The sequence below is a fragment of the Corythoichthys intestinalis genome, chromosome 4 (assembly GCF_030265065.1).
Source record: "Corythoichthys intestinalis isolate RoL2023-P3 chromosome 4, ASM3026506v1, whole genome shotgun sequence".
Lineage (NCBI taxonomy): Eukaryota > Metazoa > Chordata > Actinopteri > Syngnathiformes > Syngnathidae > Corythoichthys > Corythoichthys intestinalis.
Window position 1 is genome coordinate 8,564,365 of NC_080398.1, and position 19,404 is coordinate 8,583,768.

Consider the following 19,404-nt stretch of genomic DNA (forward strand, 5'->3'; position numbering starts at 1 on the left):
CTTTAATGTGGCATATTTAAGAAATGGTTTGAATTGCAATGAATTATGATTAATTTTTAAGCTGTGATTAACTCAATTAAAAATTTTAATCGTTTGACAGCCCTAATCTTAACATTATACTTTTGTTCAAATTTTCTAATAAATATTTTGAAAAATAAAAATCCTGTTTAATGGATCTTTTTAAACCCAGATATCTCAAAGTAACACATTTTAGCACTTTAATTGCAACACCGTGATACAGTGAGATTTTTGCTTAAGGTTATCATACCGTCAGAATCTCATACCGCCACAAGCCTAATGCTGAACTGGTTGCCAACTAGTACAGTAAGTCACACAAATATTAACCTGTTGATTGTCTAATCAGCTTGTTGTCAGCTAATTTTTGCACTGTATCACAACACACACACACACACACACACCCATGCACACACTCCTGGTCATGGCGTCTCATTGATTTATTTTTACTCCACTGGCATACATTTTAAACTGAGACACATACACTGTAATAGTAGGCTCAAATTAGGCCCAGAGCATTCATGGAAGGGTGTAAAGACCCACTATAGACATAAATCACTCACTAAGTGAACCATATAAGAGATGACAGAAGGTGTACCATTGCACAAACGGTTTCGTCAACTTCGGCGGAATTAACGGAAAACTGCTTCACTCTCAACTTAGTTCTTCTAGGAGTGGGGGAAAAAATGGTTGAAATGCTGCAGCAGACTAAAAGAAAGTCATAAAACAGGTACAATTATGACACTGGTGTCGCCAAAACTTTTTGCGAACGAGCCACTTGGGCTCAGCAGCTGACAGGCCCTATTAGTTCAGCTAGAGCCTGACAGCTTGTGCATTAGGGAGACAGTAACAGCTCTAACAAGCTCTGTGGCTTCATCATCCAAAACCTACTTTGGAGAAGTTTTTAGGTCCCCTGCATCCTATTTGGAGTCATTTGTGAAGAACAAGCATGCAACTACCTAAAAATTTTAACCTATGTACATTTTAAGACTATCAATCAAAATGGCTGCTGCGATACCACAAGAACTGAGAGGTATTTCGTGCAAAAATTCCGCTTTAAGCATTAGGGTGGCTTGTTACACGACAAAATAATCTGGACATTGAAGTCTTTAAAACTTCAAAAGATTATTTTTCAATTGATAGTTTGCTTTAATCAGATAAGTGTAGCCTGTGTGTATTTTGCTCCGGTAATTTTATTTTTTGTAACCTCACAGAGCTTTGGCTGGCACTTTTGGCAATACAGATCCAATTTTAATTTGGGAGGGGTTGGAAGCGATTGAATGATTACTTCGAAACCATTGATAGTTGGAATAGATTGGACCTGGTTTTATTTACCTCCTCTACTTCTACTCTACTACAACAGCACATACTCTGTGACCTGAACTGGCTGTGATTAATCAAAGCTAATGATAACTTTTGAACAGATGCCGAGGGACCACTGTCCCTGATAGGCTTAAAATACATACCCTACATGGCCCACAACGAAGGGAGATTATGGCACATTTGATTTGGCAGTTACAGTAGCTTCACTCATCAAATGTGTACTTTTCTTATATTCTTTTTTTCTATAATTGTTCATTATCAATTTTCATCAGTTGAACATCAGAACTAGAAGGCAGAAATAATGATTGTTGGCAAAGTTGTGTAGTAAACAGGGGCATTCACTGTTAGATTTCCACATTTTATTAAACTGCTCCCATAACAACAAAGGTGAAAAGTATGAAAGTTGTAACCAAAAAGCTCTGAATGCTGCCACACGTTACGCCAAAATGTTACCTGTCAGCAAAAGTAAACCATCAGTCAACTTAATATTAGTTTTACTTTCATATTAAATCACAACTTAAAGACCTTAGTGCACAGCATGGGTTAACATCAAAGCTAACACGCTTAGAAAACGTTGTGCCTGACTACATTTCACAAAACTTGAAAAATAAGTTACTTGTAAGCATTATATGCAATTATGTACAAATATTCAAACAGGGAAAACAGACCTTCTATTGATTAATAATGAAAAAAACAACATTCATTTCAATAGCTTCAGACATGTTGCCATGGGAACAGACTCAAACGATTCAAGCTGCATTGTGTCAATAAGACTGAGCAGTGAAGGCTGCAGCAGAGTGGATAGTTGACACAAACAAAAAAGTACAACTTTCTTAGCTATCGGTTGTTGCAGGCATTATGATCCTATCAAATTACTATCAATCATTTACACAAAACAAAACAACAGAGGCCAAGATTTTTCTCATAAAGGCAAAAAAAAAAAAAAAAAAAAAGTGTGCAGTTATATCAATGTGCAGCCCAAGGGTTCCCAAGTAATATTCACTTTTTTTTTTTTTTTTTTTTAAATAATTGAGAAATTATCATTATTTATATATAATGACAGGCAAATAAAGGTGCTTCCACTAGATGGCAGAAGGTACAAAACATCATTTCAGTTTAGCAAATCCAATCAATTTGTCTACATTCCTTGGATGATTTTCTCAAGTGAAAATTGTAATGTTTGCAAATCTGAGAAAATTGTTGAACTAAAAATGCATGATGTGGATAGCCTATGTCAAAATGAGTTTTAGCCTTAAAGAGACATTTTTCAAAAAAAAAAAAAAAAAAAAAAACAAACAAAAAAAAAAAACATCTTGAGTTTTGTCATCGTAACAAAATGTGACCTGCATCGTGGTGAATTTATTGGGCTATAAATGGGATACTGTGTGCGCTATGCATGTAAAACAAAAGTGACATTGCCCTTCCTAATAAAGTCTTTCTCCATCCAGTGTTCCTTTTTCACTGAAGGACTTTAAACATTCGAGCTTCAGCCACTGGCTTGTGCATTCTCTTTCTTCCACTCCCCTTTTTGTCGCTCGCTGCCGCTTCCTACCGCTAAAAACTTCTGCACAGCTTCCCTCCCGAACGCCTCCATCTCATCTTCCAGGTCGCTATCTTCCCCATCCCCTTCAACCATGTCTTCCAAAATATCCGACAGGTCCTTCACAAACTTGCGGAAGTTGACTTGGTCGTGCATGAACACACCGTCCTGGAAGAACTCGGCCGCTAATTTTTGGAGCTCGTTTATCTTGGAGGAGTCCACGCCAGCCTGCTCAGCTTTGGCAAGGTAGGCTTGGAGGATGGACTGGAACTGGGAGAAGGAAACTGGATGAAGCCCCTCGGCTTGGGCACAGGCCTCCTGGGAGTGGCAGTGTTGCAGCTGTTTAGGCTTCCTGTGAAGGCGCTTCCTCTGCTGGGTCCAGTAGTTGGCTGGATCTGCGGAGGACTGTTGCTGCCCACTCTTCCTCTCGGCCCAGATGTTCCCCTCGTGATGGTGGTCAGACAATTTGTGCTTATGCCAATTTGACTGTTTATCTTTCAACTCTCCACTGTCCACTTTCCTCTTCGATTTATCTCCATTCTTCTGCCAGTCCTTATCATTTTTCCCTTTTTGACCCCACTGCTTCCTGTCATCAGTCTCTTGAGCTTGTTTTTTGGCGTCCTCCACGTGTTTCCTCTCATCTCCTCTTCCTTTTTTACCATCTTTGCTCTTCCAATTCTTCTCTTCACCAGGCTCCATGAAGGCATCCTTCCCCTTTTTCTTCCACTTCTCTTTCTCCTTGAGTGACTTGTCTTCATCTTTTCTCCAGTCCTTCTCCTTTCCTCCCCATTGCTTTTCATGCTTGTCCTTCTTCCACTCTTTCCTCTCAGCATGCGCCTTCTTTCCATCCTGCTCCTTCCACGTTTTCCCCTCGTCCCCTCGCCTCTCCTTCTTCAAGTCTTTTTCCTCCTCACGCTTTCCTTCCTTTTCCTTCCCCATATGGGACCTTCCGTGCTCGCGTTTACCACTTTCAGACTCCTTCCGCTCTATTCTGCTGCCATCTTTGCGTTCTTTTCTCTCGCTTTCCTTCCATTCAGATTTCTTGCTCTCTTTCTTATCACCCTTGTCATATTTATCCTCCTCCTTCTCAAGTTTGCCATCCTGTTTGCTGCCTTCTGGTTGTCCACTTGAGGGCACTGCAGATAAAGAAGACTAATCAGAAAAGAATAGCTATAAACTAACGTATTTTTATTTGCGCAAGTCCCTCCACACCTGTCAACTTAGTGACAGCGGATCTCAAGGTTTTTAGTTCATTCTCAAGTGTCGGCAGTGTCTCCAGTTCTCTCATTAGCCTCTCATTCTCTTTCTGAAGAATAGGAAGAGATGCCATCTCGGACTTCAACCTACTATTTTCCTCAAGCCAGCGCAGTCGCTCCGTTTCACTCTCCGCCACTTGACCCTCAGCTGCTTTCAGCTCTTCTCTCTGTGCCTGGATGAGATGAAAAAGACAATCTCTCATTACAAATATTGTCATGTAATGTTGGTCAGACAGATACTGCGCGAGTGGAGACTAATTGAAGAAACAACTGATGTACAGTGCACAGATATCATAGCATTCTTAAATATATAATCATTGTTATTATGGCTTGGTCACACACTGCCTAACAACCCTTGTGGAACAGGAAAAAAAAAAACGGTAATAAGGCTGTTCAATTAACCGATTTTGAACCGAAACAGACTTTTCAGGTTAAAACGATGTTAAAAACGTTCAAATCGGTACGTTCAGTTTTCAAAATGGCACCATTTTGGTTTATCTAAGCCGCGGTAGTTTCCTCTGCTTTCCGCTTCGGCCCAGGAGAGCACGCCATCTTAACAACAACAACAACAGATGGCTACAGGCGATTCTGGTACTTTTGCCCAGCCAACTTTGGACAGCAATTGCATAACGCCATGACTAAATGTATTATCTCATGATGTAGTTAAAGTATCAAATGATCAACTCAACAGCAAGCTCTACGGGAGCGTGATAACCTTCCTGATTATTTGATTCAGGTATGTTGAAGGAGGGAGACATGGAAAACAAGCTGGATAGGGACTCTAGAGGACCGGACTTTGGCACCCCTGCTAGGGATGTCCCGATCCAGGTTTTTGCACTTCCGATCCGATACTGGCCGATACCGATACCGGCCTATCTGAGCATGTATTAAAGTTTAAAGTTATTTAGCCTCCTTACTTAATTGTCAGACTTATGTTGAAAAGGGTTTTAGTACTCTTGATAACAACTAGCCAGCTGAATTAGGAGAGTTTGAATAACACACAATGGTTGGTAACAAGAAACTGGCCTGTTTATTCAGTGAAAAAAACAAAACATTATAAATAACAAACAGAAATGGCATAGTCAGTCAGTAAAACGTGAAAATAATATTGTAAACTGTCAGTGGAAAATCCCACAAACCCCCCAAGCTATTAGATGCTTTTAATGTTTCGTGCATTAGTTACAAAAATTGTATAAAAAGCCTCTCAGGTTTAAAGAAACTACTATTTCAGTATCACGTTAACATTTTAAAACAGTAAATAAAATACTCAAGTCCCCATTCTGTATCAGCAGCTTTAAAGTACATTCAATTAATTTTGCGAATCAACTGTTAAAGTTGTTAAAATTGCTCCCGTTATTCCATAATTTCCCTTCTGTCTACTTTTCACATGTAAAAGTTTTAAAACTGTTTGAAGATAGATTCAAGTCAAGATTTTGCCGACTTAGGAGTATTTTAGATAAAAAGTTAATCAGGTTCGCTTGGAAGGTTCACTAAAACAGCCTACAAGGGAAGTCTCCTGCTTTAAGATGGCGGCTGTTTACTAACGCACCTAGTTTTCAATGCATGTGTTGCTAACGCCGTCGAGTCTGTCATTTTGCATCTAGTTCTATATAAATATGATATCTATTAGACAAGCATGACGTTTACTCTTGGGACACAATGCGTTCCGTTTCTCATTGCGTCCCAAAGACAGCGCTGTGTATTAGTTCCGCTTTACTTGACATATTTCAATAATCGGAATTTGCAAAAACTGGAAAAGCGGGACAGGATTTTCAAAAAAACTGGATCGGAAGTCTGGATCGGAATTTTTCAGTGTCGGCCGATCCAATACCGATGCGCATTTTTTTGCCCATATTGGCGTCCGAGCCGATCCAAATATCGGATAAGGACATCTCTAACCCCTGCAGTAGACATACTCCGGCCGTGTCTTTGAGCCTGTTCACTGACGCGCACACGCGTCACCTTTTTTTCACTACCTGTACTAACATTCTTGGGAACCATGTTGATTTCTTTCACAAGAAAATCCGCTGTGCGTCTGTCTTGCGGGAGAGCAATGAAATTGTGACACTGTCATAAATTGACGTATTTCGAGCATGTCGTGTCATATTTTATGTCAGATATCAAAAGGATTGTATGTCGATGCAATCTTATGTTGGGGTATCACTGTAGTTACTGACAGATGCATTTGTAGATCTTGAATCCTGTCCAGGTTCCCTTGAGCAAGATACAGTGGTACCTCAACATACAATTGCTTCGACACACGATCTTTTCGACATCCGACGTAAAATTTGACTCGCCATTTGTTTCTACATCCAACAACATGCTCGAAATACAACGGCATGACAGCACCGCAGACGGACGCAGGGCAAATTTTTTTGGGAGATAAATCAACACAGGTTTCAAAAAGGTTTATAAAGGTGGTCAAACAAGGAAAAAGGTGACACCATTGAAATGAAGATGCAAGTTATAGAAAAATATGAGCGTGGAGTGCACATCCGTGAACTGGCTAAATAATACATCTCCACGGTCCTCCTCTGACCACCGCTCGCCAGTCTTTATAAGTAAAAATGACAGTTATTATTGTGGTAACATTGCCAAAGAAATCACCAGCTTCGTCAGGTTTTTATCATTTATCTCAGAACTTATCGAACACAAAACGCCTACTGACCGCCAAAGTTGACAGTGTTCTCAAGAAAACATTGAAAGCGAATGTAAACTCTCAGCCGCTCCACTGCCTCTGTGTCACGTCAGCCACGCGGTGCGTTCAGGTACAGAAAAAAAACGTCCGCCACATTAGAACCCGATTCGTTACACTATTACAGGAATTATAATTATCATATTATTATTATTATTTAGATTTTTATTTATAATTTCTTTCTTTCTACTATGTGTAATTGCAATTTGTAATAGTACCAGCAGTATTTATTAAGAATTTAGTGTAGGTTTTTGGGCTGTGGAACGAATTAATGGGATTATAATGTATTCTTATGGGAAAATCCTGCTCGACATACGACCATTTCGACTTACAAACAAGGTCCTGGGACGAATTAACTTGATATGTAGAAGTACCACTGTACTACACAAGAGGATACGCACCTGAAGTTGAGCTTGCAAAACAGAAATTTGCTCATTTCCTTTAGCTAGTTTCGTCAGAAGCTCTGAGTTCTCAGCATCTCCTGGAAAAGCCTCTGGATGCAGCCACTCCTAGGACAAACACACACAAAAAATCATACTTTCAAACATAATTCTAAGAATATGGAAAGTGGTGCATAGGGCATGTATAATGAATAAAAATCAAATGAAAGTAACAGACACCTGAATACAGAAGTAACTAAATCAACATCAAACTGACCTGTTTTCCAGCTTCTTCTGAATCTCTCAGTTCCTTTGTACTGAAGTCGCTGTCTAAAAGTCATTGCACATCGTTAACAATTCAATTATTCATATTAGAAGAGTACACAAATTAGTGAAGCATTAGTTTGGTTTCCATTGGAGTGTAACATGCGGTATTTGTCTAACTCTAGTTCTTCGATGCAATAAGTGCTATCTTCCTGGAGGATTTTTGTACAGCCTGTGTTAGATCTCTGCCGCCTGTGAGTGTGCATGGCAGGCAATAGTGAACAAACACAACCTACCCTCATCCAGGTCCAAGAGGACACCTGCAGGTGTATCATATGTTAACTAGCCGCTCAATGCCTCCCAATAAGGGTTGAAACTCACATGGAGGCGTATACCTGAGAAGAAGATGGTCCCAAGTCCGACCAGGATGACAGCACCCAGGATGCACTTGTTCAAAGAGAACATGCTCTCATCCCCCTTCTGCTGTGGCAGCTGGAATTCTTCATCCTCTCCTTCCTCTTCTTCATCTACCCTTCCAATACGCTCCAGAGAAGCCAGGAGGCGCTTCCTCTCGGACTCTGTGTCCTCGGCCTTTTCTTCACCTGATCCTGGCTGCACTGAGTCATCTGGAAGGAAGCGAACATTGTTTACAAATGTTTCAAAGTTGAGATGTACCTAGGTAATAAAAATTACATTAACAATTTAGCGAGGAGGAAAAACTACTTTCACATTAAGCATATCCTCTCCAAACAAAATATCATGACCCAACACAGATCCAAAATAGGATTTATTCTATTCATTAAGTATTCTCCACAAACAATGAAGAGTGAACTGCTGTACTTCTCTCATCACTGAGTTACTAGCCGAAACGGCAGCACCCACATAAGCACGTGCCGGTCTTTGCTTCTTGCTATTTCTTTAAATGTGTCCACATTATTCATTTTATTTTGTTTCAAACTCTACTTTCACATGATACAATAGATAGCCTCCCTCATTCACAGCTAGCCATAGGCCCTTATCAGTTTCTCGTGGCAGGATAACCTTGAACAGAAATATCGCTGTATAATGGTATCAAAATGAAAGATGTGAAATTTCTTATTTTGAAAAAGGTAAAGTGTTAAAAAGTTATTCATTTGACCAATTAAAAATTAATAAATTAAAATTCTTAAATCATATTTGCGCATCCCTCGGGAGATATTTTTAGAAGGATTTACTTTTCTGCTCTTTGGAGGCTCCATGTAGCTCTACATCGCAGTAACACATTTAACTATTAACAATTCAACTTTGAAATGTATAAATTAGGGCTGTCAAACGATTAAAAATTTTAATCGAGTTAATTACAGCTTAAAAATTAATTGTAATTAATCGCAATTCAAACCATCTATAAAATATGCCATATTTTTCTGTAAATTGTTGTAATGAAAAGATAGGACACAAGACAGATATATACATTCAACATACGGTACATAAGTACTGTATTTGTTTATTATAACAATAAATCAACAAGATGGCATTAACATTATTAACATTCTCTTAAAGCGATCCATGGATAGAAAAACTTGTAGTTCTTAAAAGATAAATGTTAGTACAAGTTATAGAAATTTTATATTAAAACCCCTCTTAATGTTTTCATTTTATTAAAATTTGTAAAATTTTCAATCAAAAACTAAACTAGTAGCTCGCCATTGTTGATGTCATTACACCATGCTCACTCCCCAAACCCATAAAATCATTTGGACCTAAGTGCCAGCAGAGGTCGCCAAACAACAAAAAACAAGTAAAAAGCGGACATTACACTGCTGTCATTTTAATCTGAGCGGAGCATGTGCGTTAATTGCGTCAAATATTTTAACGTGATGAATTTTAAAAAATTAATTACCGCCCGTTAACGTGATAATTTTGACAGCCCTAGTATAAATGTATCTTTTGATTGTTTAGGCTTTAAAGTTATAAAACATTAATCACTCTAAAATAGGAATGTCACAATTGCATATTTCTAAACATGAGTCAGTCACCCGATTTTGAGAATCTGCTGATCCGATAAAAAAATGATAGAAAGTAGTTTTTTTTTTTTTTTTTTTTTTTTTTTTTTAATAAAAGTTCTAAACGTGTTACAGTACTGTATTGTTCACAGTACTTCCTCATCCGCTTTTTCCGGGAGTGTTGCAGAGTGTAACACGTACACATTTTTGTTTTTTTGGGGGCACTGCCATTGTATTTCTGGATTATTTTGTTGCACTTAAAAAAATAAAAATTGAATTAAAAACCCAATCCTTTTAACCCGGTTCCATTCCTCTGAAAAATGGCTTGGTCAGCCCGATTTTCAATCACGTGATCGGATCGAGGACATCCCTACTCTAAAACAAAATATAAGAAAATGTTCATTAAAACGTACAACAACAAGGGAAAAAATAGCGTCCACTTGGGTCATCGATAGTTGACATCCGCCGTCCCCTCCTTCACCTGGTGTTGCGGCTCCGCTCATTTACTTCAAAGGCACTGGTGCAATGCTTGTTAAGTCTAGTTTGCAAGCGTCAAAATGACTTTTTAATACCTCGGTATACCTTTAAACGGGTTATTGGCACATTCTTGTTCACAGCTGAGTGAATTAAAAACCCCAGCCACTATTTGGTAGACATTTTTTCTGAATTCTGGTTGTTCGTACCTTTGTGTTTAGAAAGCAGGTCTGGCTTCTCCCCTTCCTGTCTGGGGTCTTTCTCCCAAGATCTGTCGTGCAGCCCTTCTTGCTGCGTGAGCTCCACACCTCCTAGAGTCTCTGTGCTCATCAGCGAATCCGAGGGCTCATCACAGCAGGGGGTCACATGGCTCACAGAGTCGGAGAAGGTGTCCTGGTTGGGGCCGTCGGGTGGAGCCTTTGATTGGACGTCACCGGAAGGAATGGGGACATCTGTGACAGATGAGGGCACGGAGGGGGGATGATCTGTGCTGGAGCCTTCAATTGGGTCTGTTTTTCTTTTTTCTGGTACCTGATTAAAAAAATAAGGTCATTCAAATTCATGAGTATGAACTTTTACAATACCTTTGCAAATTGGCCTCAAACTAGAAAATGTCATGTTTGTCTTCCAACTTTCATTCTTTTCAAGTGTGTCCTCACCATCAACAAATGTTAGATTATTATAGTTAATAATAAACTATCTAGATGGGAACTAAGTGAGGCACTGCCTTTTGTTATGATTTTTACACACAGGTGCACACATGCTCAAGTATAAGTAAATTCAGAGAATAACAGTAACATCTGAATAAGTGACTTTGCATCGAGTTCCAATTTTTTCCACTGTTTCATACATAAGATGGGTCAAAATTAGTGTGTGATCTGGATCATATTTGTCATCTATGTGATTTGTAAGTTGATTGCAATAACTTATGTATGTAACATATTTTTTGCACTACAAGACACACTTAAAATCCTTTACTTTTCCCCAACATTGACTGGGCGCTTTATAATGCATTGCGCCCAATGTATGAATTGTGGATATGCTTAATTACCTCAAACCTATTTTTGTGCACCATTATTGTATTATGCTGCTCAAGTTCTCAAAACACACATTCAACATTCATAAAATCCAATAATTAAATTTAAGTAATAAAACAATTCTTACAATGTTAAATGATAACAAATGAAAATGCAGTACCATAGACATCATCATTATTGACGGGTCAGCTCAGCCATGCACTGCGCAACTCCTTCAAGCAGGGGGCCGCCCATATCAAGAGGAGCTATTCACAAACACTCACACGCTGCAAACTACTGGTGGATTTCGGTTCAAAAAGTACGAAAGCTGTACCACATACAAACAGGAAGGATTGTCTCATGAGTGATTTGTTCGAGGATTCAAGGTAGTTATAATATTTTTCATACCATGCATGCAATTTGAAACGTTGTGAAAAAAAAATGGAGAAATTTGCCGCTAAGTCATTGGCATCATAATTTGCAATATTTACGTAAAATAAATACTACTACCAGTTTATTTTGCTTTTAACTAGAGCTGTCCCGACTAGTCGACGTAGTCGACGTCATCGATGACGTAAATCCGTCGACGAGCACAACATGCCGTCGACGGTAAATGAAGGGTTAAAAAAATATATGCGTGGAAAGTTAGAATGTCGGATGCTCTGTTTGCAAGCAGGGAAAGCGGCACAAAGCCAAAAAAAAGCGCACCAGAGTGTCCAAAACATTGACTTATTTCAAAGAAACAAAGGAGAGTACACTCTTCTGTCCTGTCTCTTCAGTGCCAAGCTTAGCTGCACGTCGGCCGTGAATAAACACCTCAAGCGCCTTCACGCAGTTTGTAAGGTTTTTTTTTTTTTCCTTTCATTTTTTGTACACCAGAGGGTGCTGTCGCCTTACTAAATAATAATGTTTCATTGACAATGGGCCTATAAGTGCTATTAGTATTGTTCTTAATGCTAATTGAAAGGTTTCTTTCATGTTATGGTTTATTTTATGGTATAGAAAATTATATAAGGTTAAAAGGTCATAAATATATACAGTATATACAGTGATTGCACTCAAGGGAGAGATTGTCAATGATAAGGTAATAAGGTAAAGGCAATTCATATAGGCAATTCATTGATATATAAATAAGGTTTAAAAGGAAAAATGTGAAAAGTTTTTGTTAATTTCTAATTGTGTTGCTTTATTTGTGTGCGCCGTAGCTCTTACGGTGTGTTTACATCAAGGATGGAATAAAAGTTGTAAACCATCAGTTTAAGAGACCATCTTTTCAATCGGGATGCTACACTAGTTAATTCTATCAGCATTTGAACTCATTGTTTATTTGTGATTTATTATTGTTATTTACGTGTTTATTTGTACTTTAATAAATGATTTGAGTGTTCCAATGTGTTTTTTTTTAAATTGATAAGCGTCAACAAAAATTTCATTGCTAAATTAGTTTAAAAAATAAATAAAAAATTAATTATTAGATTAGTCGACTAATCGTAAAAATAGTCGGCTGACTAATCGGGAGAAAATTAGTCGTTTGGGACAGCTCTACTTTTAACCAAGAATCGAGACCGTTTTAAGTCCATATCTATAAGGAATTCAAGGATTTAAGCATTTATTCACAAGAATTTCAACGTAAAAATCTCTTTGTTGTGGACTTGTGGTAAGGCAGCGCCACAGTGAACTTAAAGGCGAGCCGAACATTCCACATATTTACGATAAATAAATGCTACCTGCAGTTTCTTTTGCTTTTAACCAAGAATCGAGACTTTTTTACGTCCATTTCTATAAAGAATTCAGGGATTTAAGCATTTATTCACAAGAATTTCCAACGAAAAAAGCTCTTTGTCTGTGATTCCACTCGGTCAGCTTTGACGGTGGCGCCAACAATTCAGGCCCCCTATTTATCATACCCGTCAAATACATTATGAAGTCTATGGCAGTACAATGATGCAATCGTGCACCTTGTAATCAGGTGCACCTTTTAGTATGAAAACAAACTCATTCATTGATGGTGTGCCTTATAATCCAGTGAGCCTTGCAGTCCTAAAAAAACGGGAAGTCAGAGCAGTCTGCAAATGAGCAGATTTAAAATCTGTGACGCAATGCCTTTACACCCCACCTTATTATGCAAAATCCGTGCCCACTTCTTGCTTTTAACAATACATAGTTCAGTATATTTGATTTAATATCAGAAAAAAATATGTTTATACCATGTACTGATAGAAAAACCTGATAAACGGCAAGGTGATTTTAACTTTACTTTTATCGATCAGTTAACACACTTAAAACTTCGGTTATTCAATCTAAGAGCTCTTGGTGATCGGTATTTGCCTGACCTGGTGGTCCTCCACCGGGAGACTTGATGTAGACTCTGCACCCTCTGCTGGCTGGTTGCTTAGCTCACCAGCTGACGTATCATCGTCATCTATAATTTAAACACAACCTTTTCATTATAGAGTTGTCTAATTAGGACGCTGCAGATTTCATGACATCATTGTGTCAGTATGCAAAAAATAAAGACAATAATAGAAAGAAACCTTGTTCATGCTTTGTTTGTTCCTCCAGAGGCCTTACAGTCTCAGCAACAGTCTCCTGAAATAGAACACACATAAGATAAAGACATTGAATTGAATATGCCTATTCTGACAATATCAATTTAGACTGGAACAAATGATTACATAGTAGTAAGAGCAGAGAAGGAGGCCAAAATCTACTGCATAATCGGGCGACCTGAAATACTGCTTAAGTGGGTCGAGCAGTTTTGATTTATTTTGTAAAACCTGTACTTTAATTGAGGCTGTGCACCACCGTGACTTGACAGTACCTCAGGACTGACGATGGTCCAGCTGCTGTTAGCACTGTTGCCGCCAGACATGGCGCCACCTCTTTTGAGGCCTGCAACAAACACAGATAAACTGTTACCAACAGGCTGCTGGAAGCTACAAACCCAAACATGTAGACACAGAATGGATGAAGGTAGACAGTGAGTTTTGCATTGAAACACGTAGTTGTTTATGCAGTGATATGGAGGAAAGATCCAAAAAGAAAACAACTGACGCTATTTGGTTGTGATTTAGAAGATACAATTCAACAAACACATATATACTGTGAAAAAACTCCCTCACATCCAATGTCCTCCCTCTTGTCCAACATTAGTTTGACAGTGCAAAAGGTTGAATACATTTACATCCTCTATTAATATACACAAGATTTGAATACTTTCTCTGAGGCCTCAGCCCACTCTATCAACAATAAAGAACTACCTAGTACCTACTGTAGTGTGGTGTAACCAGTTAGCAGTCAGTGTGTGTCTGTGTATGCACAGGAAGTGCGTTTCCCAGGGGCCATTTAGTTTTGCCATTAGTAGTTTATGTGTGTTGTGGGAGTTCAGTCACCCTGGCTTTTGACGAGAAGGGGGAAATGTTTGGGCTGAGGCTTGGGTAACTAAGGCCGGCCCGCACTGTGAAGGCAACAGAATGGGCTGAATCGGCAGTTCAACGCCACTAGGCACTTCATTGATGTCAACAAAACCCAAGTCGCAACCACACACAGTGAAAAGCTAAATGTCTCACACTTTGTTGCAAGACAACAATAAACTTAATATTAATTTAGACTTCAGAACATTTAAAATAATTTTTAGCTACTGTATATAGCCAACCTTTACGTAACCTTAAACAATAATAAAGAATCATGTTCATGACTTTGAAACGCTGCTACATTATACTTAAATCCATATAAAAGGAATCACATTAAGATACTTCTATTTAAACAAAAGATGTGAGACAAGTTTGAACTTGGTTGTGAGTGACTTACTTTTTTCTTGTTAATGTACTGTCGAAATTTTAGATCTCACAGGACTAAGCAGCACCAGATACTCTTTCAGGCATGGGTACATATGACTAATGGGACATCCTGTTAAGATAGGCATGTTCACCCGATTTCTAGCAGTTTGTTGAAACAATTATGTATGTATATATATATATATATATATATATATATATATATATATATATATATATATATATATTCTGAGGGTCAGACTTTTTCTTAGGGTGTCTTTCTTAGATATTCCAAGGACACCTAAACTGGAAAAACTGACAAAGGAAATCAATATCAGGTGTACTGTACAGTCTAATGAAAAGATGTTGATGTTGAGGTTTTTTCTGCACGCACAAATTTGGAACCATTCAAGTCTTTCCATCAGAACTCCAGTTTCAGCAAAAGAAAAACAACCTTGATAAATATATCAATAACCCACCCAAAAATATTTATTAAGCAAGGATTAACCTCTGATAAAAGTAGTGTTTTACAATTACGTTTTCCCCCTTCAGTCCTACCAAAAAAACAAACCAATACAAGACAAAGACAAGTGTTTCAAAATATATTTTAAATATATTGAAAATAAATGCATAAATAAGCAAAAGCACAGGTCCAAAACCATGAATACCACAAATCCATGGGTCCCAAACCGTGACGAAGCAGGGGTCCAACTATATGAATCCATAAACTACACTTCATTTTATATTACATAGATCCACCTTTTCTGAACACATCACAGGCCACTGTCTCCCATTATTAACACACTTCCTTCCAATTTCCTGCAATTTAGGTCTCTTCTCCCACAAGAATCTAGCCTCAGGTCCATAGGGCATTGTGGAGCTTATAGTGGGACAGCTTGCATAGATAACTACTAAATATAGCTGCCTGGAGATTGACTGGAGACAGGAGAGTATTGCAGGAGCACAGCAGAAGACAGCTGGATTAGAGCAAAAATTTATCAGCTGTTGGCTTGCAGTTGCTGTTGGTTTATGTTACAAAGGAAGTGTTGACTTCGGGTTGTACCATGCTTTTAAAGCATATTGTGGATCCCTTTAGAGCAGGCTGCGAGAAAGGAATAAGGATTAACTACCAAAAAAGGTCAGGAAATAAGGCACAGACTGAGGCACCATTTTGATAACAACAACGTGGGCCGTCCATGTTTTCAAGACAATTTGCCTCATAGGAAAACCATCCAAATTCAGTAAATCTGTCTATAAAGTCTTTTTTATTATTATTATTATTTTTTTTAACTTATTTGAGCGGCATGTTAAATAAAAAACAATGCCTTACTGCTTTGCCATGATGAGGAGTCACGACAGAGACCCGTTGAACCACTTTCATAAGACACCACAAAACTTTTATCGCCCTTTTCAATAAGGTACATATATGGTTATTTATCACTTGTTCCTCCTGTCAATTCTAACTAGATGTTCCCAAGTCTCGCGAGATGACAGACGTTTTGTAGAATATTAGTGAAGTGGAAGATGCGCATCCGCGCAAACCAGAAGTAAACATTGAAGGCCATAAACGTCGAAGTAGAGAGGAACTTAGCACTCAAAATCACGTCTGACTGATGAGCTGAATTCATATTCATGTGAGGAAATGTATTTAACAAGTAAAGAGTAACCGTATGTCAACGAAAAATCTAGCAAACAATACGGCTAAATGAACAACGACACAATTATGCCGTTAATTTATTAAATTATATACAACCACGAGTTACCTTCCTTCACCTGACTTTATCCAAGCAGCTGAAACTTGTCGCCGCTTTAGTTTTAGTTCCAAAGTAGTCGTCAGTCTTCCTTTCCATCCAACTTGGGAACTGTTAGGTCAGAACGTGCTTTCAGAACTCCTACGAGCCACACTCCTCTCGTCCAATCAAAGGAGAGATTTAATCATATCCCGCCTCTCCATCGCGGTCTCAACCAATCGCCGCGTTTCTTCACACCTACTTTGTTAGGGGAAGTTTCCCGGTTGATTGACGTTTGGCAGGTGACGTTGAGTAAAATGCAGTTTGCTCTTGTGTTTAAAATGCAAATGTCAATATTGATGTTGTATTACTCGGCAAACTGAAGACAATTTCTCAAGAAGACTTCACAGTATTTTTACTTGATAGCCAAAGTATTTTTACTAGCTGTTGTAAAACAAAAAGCATGCAAACAATAAGATTTCTATTGATGAAGTCGTTTATTATGACACCGCCACTAAGTGTTGCCCTATATGTAGTCACAATCATGAGCTCCACTTTAGCAAGTTGGTGGATAAAATTGTGCCCAAAGAAAAGCAAGAACAGCATCCTAGGGGGAAAAAGAAAGTTTCAATTAATTGGTTTATTTAAAAAAAAAAAAATCTAATTATATACTGATTCATAGCCTACTAAAAATATGTCAACTCATTGGCTCTCATTTCAACTGAGAGAAATGGCAGTAAATGTAAAAAAATGTAAATGCTCATGTTTCAGTGCCATTGATGAAGCTATACGTCCAATCAAAATGGATTTGAATTCTGGCGCCGTGTCAGCCAATGAGTTCATTTTAAATTATGACAATTTTGGGTGAATCTAACATAACCAAAGTATGTCATCGGCATTAAAAAATACGGTTAATAATATTTGAGTTGTTTTAAGTAACAAATGTTGACAATGAATTAGTAACTAGTTAAAAAAAAAATCTTATTTCCTCAATTATTATGGCATTTTTTTACTTGATTCCAATTCCCTTATCAACCAAGAAATTAAATGTTGAATTTATTAGTTATTACAAACTGTGGTTATGTGCAATGAATGTAATTTGATATCAACTGCTATTGACGGCGATATCCACTATTTGATCGACGTCAAAGGCATTTACATTTTTGCTTCATTTTCACACAAAACAAAGGAATAACAAAATCTAATTGCTTACAGATACAAGAATTCATTCAAATGGTCCAAATGCCACAGTATTTAGACTGTCATATACTTACTTGCCTTTGTTATGTCAGCACCCCTTTGTCAAACACAGCATCGCTGATTAAAAAAAAAAAAACAAGACAAAACCACATCATATGCACTGTGTCCACCTGATCCACATGTTTCTAGTCCAGGATCTCCTTAATACACCAGCAGCAAAGCAGAAAGTAGAGGCATTCCTTCAGGGACTGCACAAAGCCGTAGCCCACATTCCCTCCAAGGAAATTTTTGCCGCTTCCCAGACCCATTGCCATGTTTCTCAGCTGCTGCCCCAGTGTCGAGGAGGAGGATGAAGAAGCGGGCATTGCCTGAGGAAGAGGACGCTGAGGGTGCATTGCTCCAGAGAGGAGAGGGGACAAGGATTGGATGAAATGGGAGCCAAGCTCTGATAGGTGCGGTGCTATTGGACTCATGCAATTGTTGGTGCCCTTCTTCCCTTGTTGCTGTTCAGCTTCCAGACTCTTCTATTTGTTTATCGTACTGTACGTCGTTCTACACGGCCTTCTGTTGTCTACTGACTGCCTCCCTGAATTTGCATCCTATTGGTAAAAGGTGTTGACAAAGAGGAGAGTTCTAGTACATCACAATCGCACACGATGCTTTGTTTAGGACAGTGTGACTGTCTGTTGATGCTGCATTCTAGCACTTTGACGTTTCTCTTCATTGAGACAAGTTACACCAGAATATCCAAAAGTGACAAGAGGAGGGGCCGAGGGCTACCTCCCACAAAGTGCGAGTATGGAAGGACCACCACTGTGTACAGTGGTAAAAGTACACTTTGCAGTTTATTTGGAAATTAAAGAAAAAACTTACTTTTAATGATTGTCTTTTTTTAACATAAAAAACCCCCGAAAATTTACTACAAATGTATTTAAAATTGTAATATACAGGGTGACCCAAAAAAAAGTTTACACTCAGTTGACTGATTGTTTAAAAGCCATTGAAACATATCTAAATAGGTTGTCATGCTTAAGTGATTCATTAAGGTCACTCAATGCAGCTGGTAATCTCTCGTCTCTACAATTCTTGTGCTTCTGCTGAAAATGAAGAAAACTTTAGCTGTACCTGAATTGCTGCGTGCCGGTCTGACACCTACTGAGATTGCAGCAAATCTGAGAATATCCAGATGTGCAGTCTACAAAGTTAAAAAGAAGCTGAAAGATACTGGAACAGCCTCACGAAAACCTGGGTCTGGAAAACCCGATCTGTGCGGACCAAAAAGTTGACTGACAAGGTGATATGTGGCCACCCCAGAGTCCAGATCTCAATCCCCTGGATTATAGTATATGGGCAACTGTGGAGGACAGTGCCTGTAAGAAGCCACAAACGTCTGTGGCAGCCTTGGAGAGGTCCATTGTTAGATCTTGGGAAAAGATGACAGCATCCTACATAAAGAAGACCTGTCAAGCGTTCCGCAGGCGCCCGGAGGCTGTTGTGACACTTAAGGGAGGACACATTGAAAAATAGAGTGTACTGTACATGTTCTTTACAGTAATGTATAATTTGTGATTAAATTCTAATTCTAAGATGAATAAACATGGCATTTAAGTTGTATTATGGCAGTGTAAACTTTTTTTTGGGTCACCCTGTACTCCATAGTATAAAATATGTATGATACCAATTTAATCATTTTATTCAATTAACTATGGGCAATATTACAAAATTGTGGGATTTAAATGATTATAGAATAATA

The 19,404-nt window shown here is 38.4% G+C and overlaps 2 protein-coding genes across 4 annotated transcripts; both read right to left on the reverse strand.

Moving 5' to 3' along the window:
* Window positions 1-2,824: 2,824 nt before the first annotated feature.
* Window positions 2,825-13,817, reverse strand: pbxip1b (pre-B-cell leukemia homeobox interacting protein 1b). The gene is made up of 10 exons (XM_057834120.1): window positions 13,767-13,817; window positions 13,480-13,534; window positions 13,279-13,367; window positions 10,139-10,460; window positions 7,869-8,099; window positions 7,770-7,793; window positions 7,487-7,539; window positions 7,231-7,338; window positions 4,091-4,307; window positions 2,825-4,014 (listed from the first exon to the last, which is right to left on the reverse strand). Exons 1-10 carry the CDS (start codon window positions 13,815-13,817, stop codon window positions 2,825-2,827), a joined length of 2,340 nt encoding a protein of 779 aa, XP_057690103.1.
* Window positions 13,818-16,929: 3,112 nt separating this feature from the next.
* On the reverse strand, window positions 16,930-18,124 carry lenep (lens epithelial protein). 3 transcript variants are annotated; one of them, XR_009062879.1, is made up of 2 exons: window positions 17,730-18,124; window positions 16,930-17,058 (listed from the first exon to the last, which is right to left on the reverse strand). XR_009062879.1 is itself a non-coding variant. In XM_057833383.1 (1 exon), the coding sequence occupies exon 1, from the start codon at window positions 18,122-18,124 to the stop codon at window positions 17,837-17,839; it is 288 nt and encodes a 95-aa protein (XP_057689366.1). In that variant the 3' UTR covers window positions 17,065-17,836. The 3 variants fall into 3 exon arrangements, 1 of the variants encoding a protein (XP_057689366.1); XR_009062878.1 differs by having other exon boundaries at window positions 17,726-18,124; XM_057833383.1 differs by lacking the exon at window positions 16,930-17,058 and having other exon boundaries at window positions 17,065-18,124.
* Between the last annotated feature and the right edge of the window lie 1,280 nt (window positions 18,125-19,404).